Source organism: Callorhinus ursinus, unplaced genomic scaffold (assembly GCF_003265705.2).
Source record: "Callorhinus ursinus isolate GAN/ISIS: 27379988/994484 unplaced genomic scaffold, GSC_fseal_2.0 scaffold9, whole genome shotgun sequence".
Lineage (NCBI taxonomy): Eukaryota > Metazoa > Chordata > Mammalia > Carnivora > Otariidae > Callorhinus > Callorhinus ursinus.
Genome location: NW_027397071.1, coordinates 61,389,478 through 61,407,227, shown reverse-complemented (window position 1 = coordinate 61,407,227; position 17,750 = coordinate 61,389,478). Strand labels below are relative to the sequence as shown.

The 17,750-nt window shown below is 36.7% G+C and overlaps 1 protein-coding gene across 7 annotated transcripts in view; it reads right to left on the bottom strand.

Moving 5' to 3' along the window:
- Positions 1–17,750, bottom strand: part of FAF1 (Fas associated factor 1) — a 487,148-nt gene that overhangs the window by 381,569 nt on the left and 87,829 nt on the right. For 3 of the 7 annotated variants that reach the window (XM_073896766.1, XM_073896765.1, XM_073896767.1), the window contains exon 3: positions 8,878–8,952. The exons of the other annotated variants lie outside the window; for them this stretch is intronic. In XM_073896766.1, coding sequence (XP_073752867.1) covers positions 8,878–8,952 — 75 coding nt within the window. The remainder of the gene's footprint in view (positions 1–8,877; positions 8,953–17,750) is intronic. 7 annotated transcript variants of the gene reach the window in all.

Sequence of the window (17,750 nt, the reverse complement as noted above, 5' to 3'; positions counted from 1 at the left end):
GGGAAAAGGGAGAGAGGGAGAATCTCAAGTAGACTCTGTGCTGAGCCTAGAGTGCAACACAGGGCTCCATCTCAGGACCCTGAGATCATGACGGAGCCAATACCAACAGTCAGAGGTTTACCCAACTGTGCCACCCAGGCACCCTCATCTAACTGTATATTTAAGATCTATCCATTTCACTCTATAAAAATTATAACTAATGAAAATGTTCCCTAATGCCTACTGTTAAGTTATCTATAAATTGGTCCATTTCTCAAGTGCAACCAGGCAATTCATACAGATTTGAGCAATTTTACTTCTAGGAATATATTGCAAGGAAACTGTCAGACAGTAAATGTAAGAGTATTTACTGCTCCACTATTTTGTTTATAACAAAGAAAAATTAAGAAAGACCTAAATGGGGGTGCCTGGTTGGCTCAATTGGTTAAGTGTCTGCCTTCGGTTCAAATTAATCAGAAGAAACAGGCTAAATCGAGCCTGTTCATTTGTTTCTTTGTCTGTAAGGTTTCATTTGTTTCTGTCTTTAAGGTTTTAGTAAAAAGGAAGATACGGTAAGAACTTTAGGTCTTTAAACAAAACAAAACAAAAACAAAGAGAAAAAGATATGAAGTTAATTGAAAAGCAACATTTTGAATTAGTCATCAATTAATATAAGAGACAAATACTTGGAGAGAATGAAAAGTCAGATATTAAAGATTTTTAAAAAGTTAAGGTCAAAAGAAAAATCCAGCTATGAAGCATAAAATTTTAAGGAGATCAATCAAAAGTATGGCTTGAATAAATTAATGATTCCAAAACTCCATTTTGACCATTAGTTTCTGTTTCCTTTCTTCCATCAAACCTTTATACCAACTGCTAAGCAATATCTGCCTAAGTGCTGGACTATTAGACTTCCTGACTAACTAGGAATGCTGGATCATTACATTTCCAGACTAAGTAAGAGATTTGGACTCTGTTATATTTCCTGACTGACTAGGAATGCAAAGGCTTCATTACACTTTCTAACTTACTTGGAATTCTGGACTTCATTTTATTTACTGACCAAAAGATCCTGTTATACTTTATGTAAGTATATCAAGTCTTGTCACCCTAAATAGGAGTACTGGGTCCAGATAACACTAACTGCATTGAACCTCATATACTCATTCAGAGTACTTGTAACTCTTTCATACTGACTGCCAGAACCAATACTTCCATTCTAATGTAAAACTCTAGATTTTGAGCCCCTAATCAACACAGTCCAAATGGTCAAAGACAGACACAAAAAGAACTGGCAGTCTGGGTAATGATTTCTTCAGAACAGTAGGAGCTTTTCCATTGTTTCTTCCTGTATGTATTACATGGCCTGTCATTTGAGGTCTACTGTAAGAGAACACTACTTTGTAACCCAAACCAATATAATTTTATATCGTTCTTAAGCATGTATTTAAATGTTTCATGCATTAATGAGAAAATCATTTTTGGATTATGAGTTATCAAATTGAAATGTTACTGATACACCCAAAATATTCTTCCACAGGGTCCTACAAAATCAGGTCCCTATCTCTTGTTCTGACTTTTAGCATTCTCTCTCCTTTGCTCACTGCATTCTGGCCACATCAGACTTCTATCTCTTCCTCAAAAACATGTTGGCCCTCACCTCAGGGCCTTTGCATTTGTTCTTTCTTCTGCTTCTACAGTGCTTTTCCTTCAGATCTTTACAAGGTTGGCTTCTCATTCCAATTAATAAGTGAGGAAGATATAATCATTTTGGAATTATATATCAGCTTTATAGAACATGGCAAGTGGAAGGAAGAGAGATGTTACCAATGCCAGTTATCTTTGTCTAAAACCAAAATCTAAATTTGCTACTTAAACATACTAGTGATCACTACTGATTTTTAAGACCTGTTCAAATAAATGTGGTTACAATGAAATATATATGTTCATTGCAGCTTTTCAGAAGCAATTATATCACTTTTTCCTGCTAAATCTGGACATGATCCCATAAACCATAATGCACTTCTTGAGGCAGACATTATCAACTGTCTTTGCACACAGTGAAAAAAAAACTGAACAGAGTTGGCTTACATATTAAAACTGTTTGCCATCCCTAGTTATAGTGGAATATGGGAATATGAATCTAAAATCAGAAGACCTGGACTTCAAGTTTTGGCCCTGCAGTATCAATATAATGATGGGACTAAAAAACAAAAAAAATCAGGAAAGTGGATACACAGGATCTGAAAGACAGTGTAAAGGTGACAGGACCCATGAATTAATAGATCCTAGTGTGCTTGAAGGATTTTCTAAGTCAAGTTATTAAAGGGTAGGAGATGGGGATAAGAAAGAGGGATACCAGAAATTAAGATTACAGAAGAGGTAGCAGTGATTAGTAATGAAAAAGCTAAAGTCAAGATTATAACAGAGGGTCCCTGAGGCAGGATAAATTTTTGACACGCTGGGAGGAAGGAAAGCTTTGAAGTACCAAAGGATGGCATTCCAAATGACGAACTTAAGGAAAGGTACAGAGGGGTACCTGGGTGGCTCAGTCGTTAAGCATCTGCCTTCGGCTCAGGTCATAATCCCAAGGGTCCTGGGATGGAGTCCGGAATCGGGTTCCCTACTCAGCGGGAGGCCTGCTTCTCCCTCTCCCATTCCCCCTGCTTGTGTTCCCTCTCTTGCTGTCTCTCTCTCTGCGTCAAATAAATCAAATCTTAAAAAAAAAAAAAAGGAAAAAGAAAGAAAAGAAAAGAAAAAAGGTACAGATACATAGAATTTAGTGGGACTTCCAAGTAACTGAAGTCAACAGTGGCTGCTTAACTATCTGCCATCCAGTATTTCCATCTGTGTCATTTACTTGACTCTTAGGTCCAAACATATACTTTAACTATGTTCGGTGATTAAAAAAAAGAAAGAAAGAAAGAAAGAATTCCTTGACATCTCTTTTAAAGTGAGCATAACGTCTTGTCAGTAGAGAATACTAGAAGGACACTGCCGAGAAAAAAAGCCTCTCTCCTATAGTTTCCAGCTGCAGCACAGGTGTTGGCAATATGGGTGGGACATGAGGACACCCAAGAGAGTTCTACCCCAGTCATGAGCCCAGAACATAGTCTGTTTACAACCATGCAGTCTTGGCTGAGTGATAATCTTTCCACAGCCTTCTCAACTGGAAAACTGCCCAGAAGTTTTCTGCCCACTGACCACCCCCCTGACTTCCCCAGCAAGTCCCTGTGCACAGCTGCCTGTGGCCAGAGGGATCACACCATGTTGCTGCTCCTTCTTCAAGTCCCCCATCTTCTGCACTCAGCCTACCTGTGATCAGAGGATTCCCAACTCCAAGCAAGCCTGCTGCATACCCACATTACTGATGGTTGATTTGCTCCCCCCACCATCTTCCATCAGAGGGTGACAATTACTTACCCAATGACTACAAACCAGTTCAGGTCTGGCCAAAGAGTGAACTTCTCTCCTGTTCAATGGGCTGAACTCTCCAAAAAGGTCTGAATCCCTTCTAAGTTTGTCCTTCCTTAGGTACTCTCTCTTAGCTCTAGAGTACAGTATAGAGTGTTCTCAAATCTTATACTTATTCCTTTATCATAGTTAAATTAAATTTCACTTGTTTAACCTACTGTGTGGTTTTCTATATCCTGATTAGAGCCAGACTGTTACATCATCCAAAACAATACTAAACAACAAAGGAGAAATAAAGGTAAACAAAAAGGATGCCTTCAACATGACTTGCAGAAAGAGAATATTGAAACTTCAAAGTAACTGTGAATAAAAAGAGGAAAATTACCAATTCCTACTGCATGGTCTCTCATGTTCCTCATCCTACCCCTACCCCACAAGAAAGGCCTCCAAAACTGAGGAGAATGCAGAAGAGGGAAGCTAGAGAAGTTTACAACTGCGCTAAAACTACTGCCTGAGAGCATAAGTTCTGTCTGTCTGAAATCATTAAAAAGATAAACAGGGGCGCCTGCGTGGCTCAGCTGGCAAAGTGTCTACATTCGGCTCAGGTCATGATCCCAGGGCCTGGGATAGATTCCCCTGCTCAGCGGGAAGTCTGCTTCTCCTTCACCCTGCCACTCCCCCCAAACTCATGTCCTCGCTTGCTCTGCTCTCTTTCTCAAATAAATAAATAAACTTAAAATTTAAAAAAAAAGTAAAAATAAAATATAAAAAGGTAAAACAGATCAGAGCAAAGATTACAAGAAAAGGATTTATAAAGGCACAATTTAGAAGGGCAGGAATGACTTAAAGGGGCAGTCTAAGAAACACAAAGCTATTGCAAAGAGAAAAAAAAAGCAGAAAGAAAGTGAAAGGCTCCCTTTGATAGTCAAGTGGTAAAGGGGAAAAGAAGCAAAATGGTAAAGTTTAGTGTCTTACAAGACAAAAAGAGAACCATAAAATCAAAGCACTCATTACTCTTTACCACCCTTCAACTCCCCCCAAACACCAAAACAAACCAACCAAAACACTGAAGTATCTGAGCTTTGCTAAACTGACAGAAGAGGGCGCCATTAAGTAAAAATACTGTCATTCATATCACCATAAAAATGAACATAAACACACACAAATCAACCAATATATAAGAGCTATTGCAAAAAAAAAAATCAGGAAATGAAATTTCATATGTATCTACTGAGGAAAATTCCCTTCCAAAAAACTACCATGAAGCAAAGAAAAGCTGTAAATCAATACTCCAAACAATATATTTAAATAGTTAAATAAGCGTTTGAGGAAAAACCACCTTGAATCAGAAAATTTTAAAACTATGAACAATAACCAAAAAGGCAGAGAGAAAGGAAAGAAAGCTGATGGTACTCAGGAAAAAGGAAAAAATAAGATATCCTCAGAAATGAAGACTAAGTCACAAGGTACCCATGGAAAAATATGCCAACCAAAATTTCACGAGGGGCATTGAAGAAAGGCAAGAAAACAACCATGAGAATGAAAATAACATAATGAAAAAAAAAAGAACCAGAAAGAAAGTACTTAAAGTGGAAGAGAGACAAAGTAATAATACTCATATTGTCAAGTTCCTAAAACAGAAAACAATTGAACAGAACTAAAATTTAAAACTATAATCTAAGAGGGGCGCCTGGGTGGCTCAGTCGGTTGAGCATCCAACTCTTGATCTTAGCTTGGGTCTTTTTTTTTTTTTTTTTTTTTTTAGCTTGGGTCTTGATCTCAGGGTCATGAGTTTGAGCCCTACATTGGGCTCCATGCCTTAAAAAAATAATAAAAATTTAAAAATAAAAATAAATTTTAAAAAACTATAAGTAAGCTTTCTAGAAATACAAAAAGACATGAATCTATATACTGAATAAACTCACTGGAGGCCTGGGGAAATTAATCCAGAATAACCAACTCTGAGACATAGTTTACTAAAACTACTAAATTTCAAATATAAAGATAAAATCCTCATAGCCTCCAGGTGGAGATCATTAACTTACAAAGGCAAAAGATTAAGACTGCCATCAGTTTCCAAACCAATATATAAAGCAAGACAATGAAGCAGCAGGTTTTAAAAACACAATTAGGGGCACCTGGGTGGCTCAGTAGGTTGGGCAGGTGCCTTTGGCTCAGGTCATGATCCCAGAGTCCTGGAATCGAGGCCCACATGGGGTTCCCTGCTCAGCGGAGAGTTTGCTTCTCCCTCTCCCTCTGCCCCACCCCCTCTCGCCCCCTGCTCATTCTCTCTCTCTCAAATAAATAAAATCTTTAAAAAAAGTCTATTTCTAATTAATAATAAAAGCAAATATAAAGAACATATGAACCAGAGTTTATATGCAGCCAAACTTCAAATATCAGGGGAACAAAAAAATTTTCAACATGTAAGAACTTAGGGAATTCTGCAGTAATCAGCCCTTGAGAAATCTCCTAGAGAAAGAACTTCATCCAACCAACTGATGACTAAGAAAACTTCAGTGAAAGGACCAAAAATAAGTATTTTAAGAATATATAAATATACACCACTAAAACAGATGTGAGATGCAAGGAGAAAGACAAACGGACAAATTTAAATGTTCTGAAAAAGTATAAAATATTAATGTAAGAAGGAAAATAGAATAAGAACACCAATTGTTACACAGGCAAAAGGTAGGCTTAAATAATACTTTAAAATTGATAAATCACACAGTAAACAGCTAAAAAGAAAATATGAAACTAAGAGCATTAAAAAAAGTTCAAGTATAAAAGTAACCACAAGAACATATAAGCCTTCTTAAATACCAATAATTTAAGAAAAATAACTGTAAATAAAAGGAAAGAAAATACACCTGACAGAAAGCATAACAAATGATTACAAAATATCATGACAGCACTGAGACCAAACACATCAATCGCATTAGTGAATATGAATGGACATAACTGTTAAACATTTTCAGTTTTGCTCATGAAGCAAGACTCAACTATATGCTATATACAAGACATTCACCTAAGACAAAGTAACAAAATGACTAAAAAGAAAATTTTTTAAAAATCAAGCAATGGGGTGTTCAGTCGGTTAAGTGTCTGTCTGCCTTCAGCTCAGGTCATGATCCTGAGGTCCTATGATGGAGTCCTGTGCTGGGCTCTCCACTCAGCAGGGAACCTGCTTCTCCCTCTCCTTCTGCCTGCCATTCCCCCTGCTTCTGCTCTTTCTCTCTCTCTCTGTCAAATAAATAAAATCGTTTTTAAAAAATCAAGCTAATGGACACAAAAAGGAGTAGGAGTAGACATCTAATATTAAATGTAACAAAGGTCACTTTTATTTACAAAGGTCACTTTTTAATCCCAAAAGCCACAAATCACAATGAAAATATTGCTCTTATGAATATGCATGCATGCATGGGGCACCCAGGTGGCTCAGTTGGTTAAGTGCCTGACTTTGGCTCCGGTCATGCTGTCATGGTCCTGGGTCTGAGGCCTGCATCAGGCTCCACACTCAGCAGTGAGTCTGCTTCTTCCTCTCCCTCTGCCCCTCCCCCCTCCTGTGCATGCACGCTCGCTCTCACATTCTCTATCAAATAAATAAATAAATAAAATCTTTTTAAAAAATGAATATGCATGCATGGAATAAAACAGCAACCAACTTCATGAAAAAAACTATAGGATATTTAAAAAGACACAGAAATACACTAAGAGTAGGCTAATTAAATATAGCACTCTCAATACAAGACAGATCAAGTGGACAAAACATAAGAAAGGAGGTAGAAGACCTTACGGATATATATTAGAATCTACATTTTGATAATAAAGAACACACCTTTCTCTCAAGAGCCAATGACACAAACACAAAAATCAATCATATGTTAGGTTACAAAGAAACATAATCTCCACCAAGTAGAAATGTTATAAATAATACTCTCTAAATCTAATACAGTGGAATTAGAAGTTACTAACAAAAATAAGAAAATAGAAAGGACCTTACATCTGGAAATTTTAAAACGACCTACTAAACATTTACTGGAGAAAGAAAAAAAACTGAAATGACAGCAGTTTTTCAAAATAATGACACTGGATCACTAGAGAACTAGAGTATTACTTCCAACCTTACAATGGAAAGAGGGAGCACCCAAGTTCATAACTTTTCTGGACCCCATTCACAGGGTGAACAACTGGCATAAAATCTAAGATAGGAGCATGCAGAGAAAGACAAAATGTGAGCACTGGCTTGCTAGGATAAGAGTTACACTAGGATGATTGACAAATTGGTAAAGACTGAAAGTGTACTGGTGAGAGAGAGTTAAGGCAAAATACACTAAATACCACTGTACATATTAATATGGTTAACTGTATGCAATATTAATCTCAATTAAAAAATAGAATCTTTAAAACCAGATCCAAGAATACCAAGCAGAACTACAAAAGCTACACACACACACACACACACACACACACACACACACACACACCCTTAGGCAGATCATATTCAAATTGCTGAAAAACTAAGAGAAATTCTTGAACGCAGCCAGAGGGGAGGAAAAAGACATTACAAACAGAGGAACAAATATAAGAAAATAAACAGACTTCTCTCCAGAAACCATGCAAGCTAGAAAATAAGAGAGTAAAATACAACTTAAAGTGCTGAAGGGGGAAAAAACTGTCAACCCAGAATTCCATACCCACTGAAATCATCTTTCAAAAATGAAGAAATAAAAACTTTCTCAGAAAAACAAAAAACTGTGAGAATTTATTGCCACCAAACCTACCCTACAAGAAATACTAAATGAAGTAGTTCAGGCAGAAGGAATATGATACCAAACAAAAACTTCAATCTACACAAAGAAAGGAAACAAATATTAAGTAAAATAAAATTATTTTCTCCTTACATTTTACTGCTCTAAAAGAAAACTGACTACCTGAAACAAAACTTGTCACAACATATTGTGTTTATACCATTTGCAAAACTAAAATAACATGACAATAACAATACAAAAAAATAGGAGAGAATTGGAAATACAATGCTGTAGGGCCATCACACTACACATGAAGCAGTATATTATTATTTAAATGTAGATTCTGATTGTTTAAAGATTATTTTGTAAAACCTAGGACAACTACTAAAAATAATTTCATAAGAAGTATAATGACAAATCAAAAGAGATAAAATTAGCACGCAAAACTTTAATAAAATATTTCTATAGTCTCAGCATATCTCCATGTAAGATATTTACTAATTACAAAGAGGAAAATAGTAACTACAGTGAAGAAACCTGGAAGACATCATCTGAACCAAGTATCAAAGTTAACACCACCAGCAGTAAGACATATTGACATCGTATACCTCCTGGTACAGTGAGAAAGGCACAAAATTGTATCTGTGATATTCTTTCCAAGAATACATATATGTTCAGTGTATTATGAGAAAACATCAGAGAAATCCAAACTCAGGAATACGCTACAAAATACCTGATCAGTACTCTCCAAAAGTGTCATGGTCATGAAACAAAGAACAACCCAGGAATTGTCAAAGATTGCAGAAGGCTACAGAAACACAAAAAGTAAATGCATTGTGGGTCTTAGATTGGATCTTGAATCAAAAAAAGTACATTAGTAAAATATCTAGTGATATTCAAATAAGGTCCATAAATTAGTTAATAATATTGTACCAATAGTATAATAGTACTATTGTAATAGTATTGTACTAAAGTCACCAATAGTACTGTGCCAGTTGTACCAACTGTTACCAACTGCACTGTGGTTATGTAAGATGTCAATGTTAACAGAAGTTTGATAAAGGGTATCAAAAACCTTGAACTATTTTGCAACTATTCTATGATTCCTTAACATTTTTAAATAACCTCATGTTCTAAACATGCTATTATCAGTCATTATGTCTTAAAAATATTCATCCTCTATGTATTAAATCAGTTAATAAAAAAAGTAAGTCCCAAATTCAAGCCTAGAATTTATGAGAGTGCTATTAGACTTGCCATATCCCTAAAACACAGACCGCTGATTATTAGAGACTACTGGCCTCTAGAACTATACCTCAATTCTGACATTCAGAAAAAGGTAATAAACTTACTGGTTTAAAAGGAAAAAATGCCAACATGTTAGCAATAATGTAGCAATACATTAGGACTACTCAATTATCTTCAAAGATATCTTCTACATAGCTGCTAGCCACAGATTTATTACAGGTATAACATAATGCATTTTTCTAAGTATATCTATGAATCAACATGTACACTTACCCATAAAGTCCTTCCTTATACACTCTAATTGAAAGTCATTTTTTTTTAAGATTTTATTTATTTATTTGACAGAGAGAGAGCACAAGCAGGGGGAGCGGCAGGCAGAGGGAGAAGGCTCCCCGCTGAGCAGAGAGCCCAATGTGGGGCTCGATCCCAGGACCCTGGGATCATGACCTAAGCCGAAAGCAGACGTTTAAACCAACTCAGCCACCCAGGTGCCCCTAGATGAAAGTCATTTTAATTCTTTTAACAATATTACACATTCTCTTTAAATGTGTGCGTGTGTATGACCACATGTTGGGGTGAAGGGAAGAGGAAAAATGGAGCAAAGGCTAAATATCAGTAGAGTAGTAGTACCACAATAATGGATACAAAGCTTCAGAGACAAGCATTCCCACTGAGGGAAGAGGCTGCTAGGAAATAGAAAAGATTAGAGTTCAAGTGAGCCTTAAAGGAAGGATAAAATCTGAATGATCAACAAGGAAAAGGAAAAGCACAACCTTGGCAATAAGAATACTTATGGCATGTTTGAGATTATAGACTAATTTGGCTGTATGAAGTCATATATGCTCTAGAGTCATGGAAGCTCATTCATAATGAATAGGCAGAGTTAAATGGTACAGGACTTTCAACATTAAGCTATGAAAGATGGCCCAAATTCTATAACAGGTACTCAAAGAACAACTCCACTGCTCGGTTTCCTGTAACTAAACTGGATACAGATAAAACATAGTTTATCTTAGAGTACCTTGGTATCTACAGAACTATGGAACTATGTTTTTAGGACATAGAACAAGTATATGTTGGAAAGAAATCCATGCACAAGAAAGGAAGAAGTATTAGATGAGTACACCAAAAATATAAAAAATTACTAAAACACCAAGTTAAACAAAATACAAACCAAACAACAAAATTCAAAAATAGATTATTAAAAGAAAATGAAGTTGCTGAGAGTAGATGTTAAACATTCTTACTGCAAAAAAAAAAATCTTTTTAATTAAAAAAATAAGAGAATGAAAAAATGATAACCTAGGGAGATATTAGAAAACATAAATTTTTATGTGAACATTTTAACTACCTTACTTAAATACAGAAATGTAACTAAAATTGTTAAGAAATTTTATTATCATTAAGTAGCAACTTTTTAAAAACTGTCAGTATAAAGAATTATGAAAACAGGAATTTTAACTGCCATAATACTTTTTTTCTCTAAGCACACACAGATTTATGTCCGCTGATCCTTGAAACCAGCAAGAGGAACTGCAAGTCATCACATTTACAGGTGTGCTAACCACTGACTTTGCTGCAATGATATTTTGTTTAAGCCAATTCCAGTAACAGAAATAAATTAATTATCATATAGCAAGGCAACTTGGGAAAAATAAACCCATTTTTAAAATCAAGCTAACCTGTAGGTTAGCAAGCTTTATAAAATATCAAGATCAAAGTGCATCCAGTTGAACTGAATAATTTTAAAAACAAAACCATTTAAATTTTAATTTTCTTTTAAATATTCAAGCTTTAAGTAGCATATACCACCTCTTTCAGAATTAGCATGAAGCTTTTAGCTTCGTTTCACCTCAGTGAGCTGACTCCTCATGATTTCAGTTAGTTTTAACTGTGTTCTGAAACATAGGTTAGACAAGTATACTAGAAATCAAAAAACAATAAATATTAGCCACAGTTCCAAATTTCATTTAGTAATGGGCACAGTATCAATTAACCATCACATTAGCACACCACTTTTTACTAATCTTAAAGTCTCTTAACTTTTACCTATCGTAGGTTTTATAAAAGAGGTATTTGGTTCATGCAAGGAAGTAACTCTAGAACTAGACTATATTTAAAGGAAAAGTAACACAACATAGAGAAAATTCCAATGAAAAAATAAACAGTCAAGTTGCAGTCAGGGGTAAAAATGTAGACTTCAAACAGTTTTGTTTTGGTAATGTGAACCACCGTGAGGTGAGTAAATGGAGAATTTCATGTTTGTAAAACCGTAAGTTTCCTCTGAAAGGTAGAAAACAATTCTTTTTTTTTTTTTACGATTTTATTTAATTTACTTGTCAGAGAGAGAGAGAGCAAAAGCAGGGGGAGTGGCAGGCAGAGGAAGAAACTGGCTCCCCACTGAGCAAAGAGCCCGACATGGGGCTTGATCCCAGGACCCCAGGATCATGACCTGAGCTGAACAAAAGCAGATGCTTAACCAACTGAGCCACCCAGGCGTCCCTAGAAAACAATTCTTTCATATCCACTTAATCACACTTTAAATAGTAGTCTTTTTTAATTTTATTTGAGAGAGAGAGAGAGCACACACACACACACACACACACACACACACACACACACACACACACACACGAGCAGGGGGAGGGGCATGGGGAGAGGGAGAAGCCGACCCCCTGCTGAGTAGGGAGCCAGATGCCGGATGCCAGGCTTGATGCCAGGACCCTGAGATCATGACCTGAGCCAAAGACAGATGTTTAACCGACTGAGCCGCCCAGGCACCCTGAAATAGCAGTAGTCTTTCACTGCACTTAAGTTCTTTATTGAGATGCAGAGTTTCAACTTCAAACTTCAAACAGATTAGGTCATGTGAGGAGCTTTCTTTATGATACTTCAACCAGATTAGCACAACCAGAAATAAACAGAAGGGGGAAAAAAACGGAAACAATTTGTTTGTGAAACATATTAATTAAAAAGCTACAAGAGGAGAAGACCATCTAAATGTTATTAGTGAGATAATGAAATCAGCCCAATCATATTCCTTGGGTATCTGGGTTTGCCTCCCTCTCCTCAAAGTGCATTATGCCAGATAAGGAAGAGTAATAGCAGTAAGAGTCAGAAGACTTAACAGCAAGGACTTTTCAAATATGCAAATGACAGAGATGTAAAAAATAGACTAAAAAATTTACATGTACTAATAATAAAAGTAATCATTCAAATAAGCATTTATTAAACAAGTATCAGGTGCCAAGATAATAAGAAACACAATCCCTTTCTTCTAGAATCTTGGAATCTAGGGGCGCCTGGGTGGCTCAGTCCTTAAGCGTCTGCCTTAGGCTCGGGTCGTGATCCCAGGGTCCCGGTATCAAGCCCTGCATCGGGCTCCCTGCTCCATGGGAGGCCTGCTTCTCCCTCTCCAAATCCCCCCTGCTTGTGTTTCCTCTCTCGCTGTGTCTCTCTCTGTCAAATAAATAAATAAAATCTTAAAAAAAAAAAACTTGGAATCCACTTGAAAACAACACATAAACATATTTAAAGTACCAGTAGAGACAACTACAGCAAAGGTCTTTCACTTGACAATATGAAATTAGTTGTGAGTGGTAGAAAGAAAAATATAGGAGTAAAGAGAAGATAAATAGACTGGGTATAGAAAATCTAATAATCATGAAACATGACTTTAAAGGTATGAACATTTTTATAGACCAAAAGTCAAGGGTTCAAAATCACAGCGTTACTCCTTATCAGATAGATGCACAAGCATGGAAAGTTAACTTTATAGGGCCTCAATTTCTCATCTATAAAATAAAGCTAATACCCACCTAGCTATCCACCTTTTAGAACAGCTGTGAGGATTAAATGAAATAATGTAGGCAAACCACTTGACATGATACCTAGCACAAAGTACACCCTCAATAAAAGGACTGACAGTAGACATGGGATGGTAGGCGAATTACAAACTGAAAAAATTGAAAACTTCTGTAGAACAGTGGCCTTACAGTCCCTTAAAAAGAAGAAAAACAAAGAAAGTTATAGCAAAGGAGGAGTAATTGATAAAATGAGATATTCCTTCATAATAACTTCTCTTTTGTCATAGCAAGGATGTGTGCAAATATAAGCCAGTGTCTAATGGCCTTTGATGAAGGGCAGCACTCAATGCTTGGCTGCTTTCTGATGACAACAGAGACTCATTATATCACTGGCTAAACTAGTTCATTCATAAAACTGCAGGTGTTCATAACACTGTATAAAATAGAAAGCAGTGCATACTCAAGGAACTCTAACCACATCCTGAGTAGGGTAGTAGAAGAAATTTTTCTAAGGAATTTTAGGATAATCACTAAGATATATTTCTTCAAAAGTGAAAATTGGTAGAATGGAAATATCTCAAGGCACCTCAGTGCACCTTAAAATGTGACAAATTATGTGCATAGTAATTTTCCTTGGGTTTGACTCTTCACTGTTTATCAATTTATTATAAACTTATATTAGTATAAATCTATCACTGAGGACTACTAATTCAGTAATGATCCAAAAATAGATAGGCTGATTTGTTTCATTTTTGCCTTACGTTGAAACACATAAAGATAAATACAAGCACACTGAATAGAGCCTTTCTTCAGCAAAACAGCTATGTCAGCACAGGCAGAAAACTAGGGCAGAACTAGAGTGCAAAGTTCAAAAATCATGTCCTAAGAGCATAGAGTACTTAAAATGCAGTATGACTAGGTTAACATTTATTTTATTTTATTTCACTTAGCACTGGGTTATCAAGTATATGTCAAATATCTTTCCCTGGATCTCCTAGAACTTACCGAAAATTTTATTTTATTAAAGGAGTTTCATATATACAGACCTGTGAAGCAACTGGCATGCATCTTGTCTTGCCATTATCTAAATCATAAAGTTGTTAAAAAGATTAAACAAAATGGTATGTGTACAAGCATTTCAAACACTTATGAAATTCTACTAAAGTGTTTGCTTATATTACTATTCACAGTTGACTGATTTTTAAAGAATCAATAAGAATTAGGACATAAATCGATTCTTCATAAATATTTCATGTATCTAAAGACCTTAGCTATGATTTAGTCCAAACATATTATTTTATATAGAGAAGTTCAGAAAGAAGTAACTCAGGCTATACTCAATAAAATGACAAGAGATTTGAAAAGCCAGGGATCCTGATTCAAGATGAAAGCAATGGATTTTCACTATAGTTACCTGCCTCACATTTTGATTACTCAAAATTAACACAAATTGTATAGATTTCTATTCTCCACTGGCACAAATTCTTCTATACTAAAAGCAAAAAAATGGAACAGTGGGTCAATTCTGGAGCCTGTATTAGAATTTATAGTGATCACATAGCATGCTTCCACGTAAGAAGGCAATCCCCTGGTAAAAGATATCTACTTCATTTGCAATAACTCTTTCTTACATATTCATCTTTCGGTATAGGAAGGAATCAACTATAACAACATTAATCCTCTCTTAAATGTAAGTGCAGGACAAGGTGAAAACTCAAAGACTGAGGTGGATGGAGGAAGACAGAGTATACTAGTCTTCATTTCAAGTAAAACAGTAGCTGAGATACTTCCCAACAGAATTAAAGTTCATGTCATTTTGCTTTCAGAACTTTAGCATATATAACCCAACCTACAGTTATCCCCAAAATAAATACAGTCAACTGGAGAGTATTTAAAACAGGGTTTGGAAGCACTAGTTTCTCAACAGCTATATAATGCAAATAAGGGGCAGGATCAGGGTAAGTGACTAATGACAAATTCTTGGGACTCAAGCTATATCTCCATATAGATTATTTTACTTGTCTGTCTAAATCTGTAAAATAGCTAAAATACGCACAACCATCATTTTTCAGGGAGTTTATTACCATTTCTGAGTATAAAACACATGTCTAAGAGACCATATGTCTTATTAATTTTTCAGTACACTTCTCAAAAGTCAGATACCATATACTGTTAATTTTTTTTAAGCTCCCAGTGTGTTTTTAACCCAAGTGCTATTACAATATTTTCAAAAATTAAGTTAACTCATAGTTGAAGAATCCTTATATCATTCAATTATTTAACACTATCTGGAAAAATTGTCCTTTGCAATATTCTAGATACACTGGATTGAGAAAATATGCAGAGTCAACTGATGTTTTACCCTTCAAAGCTAATAAACATGGACCAACAGAAAGGACGTTAGGAAAGAATTTACATTACCCCCAAATGGTAATTTTCAGATGAAAGACTTGTAGAAAATTATTCAAAGCCCATGACCTCACTTAACTCCATCCCATATTCCTCTCATCAATACCATGCAAGAGTGGCTTGATGGGATTTTTAATCTAAAGCAACAATTTGCATCACCCTCCCCAAAGGATACCCTAAAAATACACAAACTAAATAAAGTAATGCACTTGCTAGTGCAAAAAGCAACAACAAAAGAAACAAAAAACAAAACAAAACAAAAACTTCAAGACAAAAAATCTGGGACATTATTCTGAATAAGTTCCTGACACTTCCCACCTCCACAAAGAAATCATGGACATATCATCTATACAGTGCTTTAATAAAAATAGAGCACAATGGATTAGGAGGATGGCAGCAGAGTAGGAGGACCCTAGGTTCACCTCCTACCACAAATACAACGAAGGAACTATGAAATCTCCTAAAATACACCAGAAATCGACCTGAAGACTGGCAGAACAAACTCCACAACTAAAGGAAGAAAAGAGGCCACATTAAAGAAGGTACGAAGTTCAGAGACATGGACAGGAAACAAACAGATCATGGCCACTGCAGTGCAGAGAAGGGTGAAAGATCATACTTGCACACAGGAGAGTGCATGGGAAAATGAAAAGGCCACAGCAATTGGCTTGGAAAGCAACATGGCCCAAATTTCGGGAGTTCTTACAACCAGCAGAACTTAGAGGCTGGAGTTTTAAAGGTCAACATACTTTGATCTGGGAGAGCTCAAAAGGCATTGTGGCTGCTCCTGAATAGAAAGCAGGACAAACAGCCCATGGACATACACTGTGGAGACAGTGTTTTGAAGAGCACTTGAGGCACATGGTAAACCAGCTATGTGCTCATTCCAGAGCATGTCCCAGAGAGGCAGCATTCACAAAGAGACCCCCTCCAGAAACAAAGGTACTAACAGGTGGCATTTCCCTTCCCCACCCCTCAGCATGAACACAGGGCCACCTGTGGGAAACAGCACAATGCTGGCAGTCACTACCTAACTTGTTTAAACCAAGCCCTGCCTCCCACATTCCAGAAGAGCCATGCTTCCCAATCACACTTGCCTCAGTCCCAAGGGCACAGGCCCCTCCCCAAGAAGACCCACCCAGGTCTCATTTCACAAGCAGACCAGAGCACACCTAGTTAAAATATGCCACATTCAGACCAAGGACGAAACACTGCTCACAGAAGGCAAAGAGAGCCTCTACAGACAACTGGCCTGAAGGACAAAGTGGTCAGGACAAAACAGCACAGCACACACAACACACATGCAGCCACTCCCAGAGGCACCAGGCCCTGGGCAACAGGAGAGATTACACTGTAGGGCACTAGAGGGCTTCTCCATGAAGCCATTACCCTCAAGGACAAGAGATATCGATGACTTTACTAACACACAGAAACAGGCACAGAAACTTAGACAAAATGAAAAGACAGAGGAATCTGTCCTAAATGAAAGAACAGGACAAGGCCATAGCTGCAGGTCTAAGCGAAAGAGATATAAGTAACATGACTGATGAAAAATTTAAAGCAAAGATCATAACGATACTCACTGGACTTGAGAAAAAAGTGGTACACATCAGTGAGACAATTAACACAAAGATAAGGAATAGCATAGTAGAGATAAAGGGCTCAATAAATGAAATGAGAAACACAATTGATGGAATGAACAAGAGGCCGAAAGAAGTAGAGGAACTACTTAATGACCCAGAAGACAGACTAATGGAAAGTAATCAAGCTGAACAAAAGAAAAAAGAGAATTATGCAAATCAAGACTACACTGAGGGAATTCAGTAACCCCATCAAACGTAATAATGTTCAGATTAAAGGATTCCCAGAAGAAGAGAGAAAAAAGGGGGCAGAGAATTTATTTGAAGAAAAAATAGGAGGAGGAGCAAGATGGCAGGGGAGTAGGAGACCTAAATTTCATCTGGTGCCAGGAATTCAGCTAGATAGGGATCAAACCATTCTGAACACATACAAACTCAACAGGAGATCACGAAAAGAACAGCAGCAACTCTCTGAACAGAAAAGCGACCACTTTCTGCAAGGTAGGACGTGCAGAGACGTGAATCCGAGGTGATATTCGGAAAATAGACGCAGGGGGAGGGGG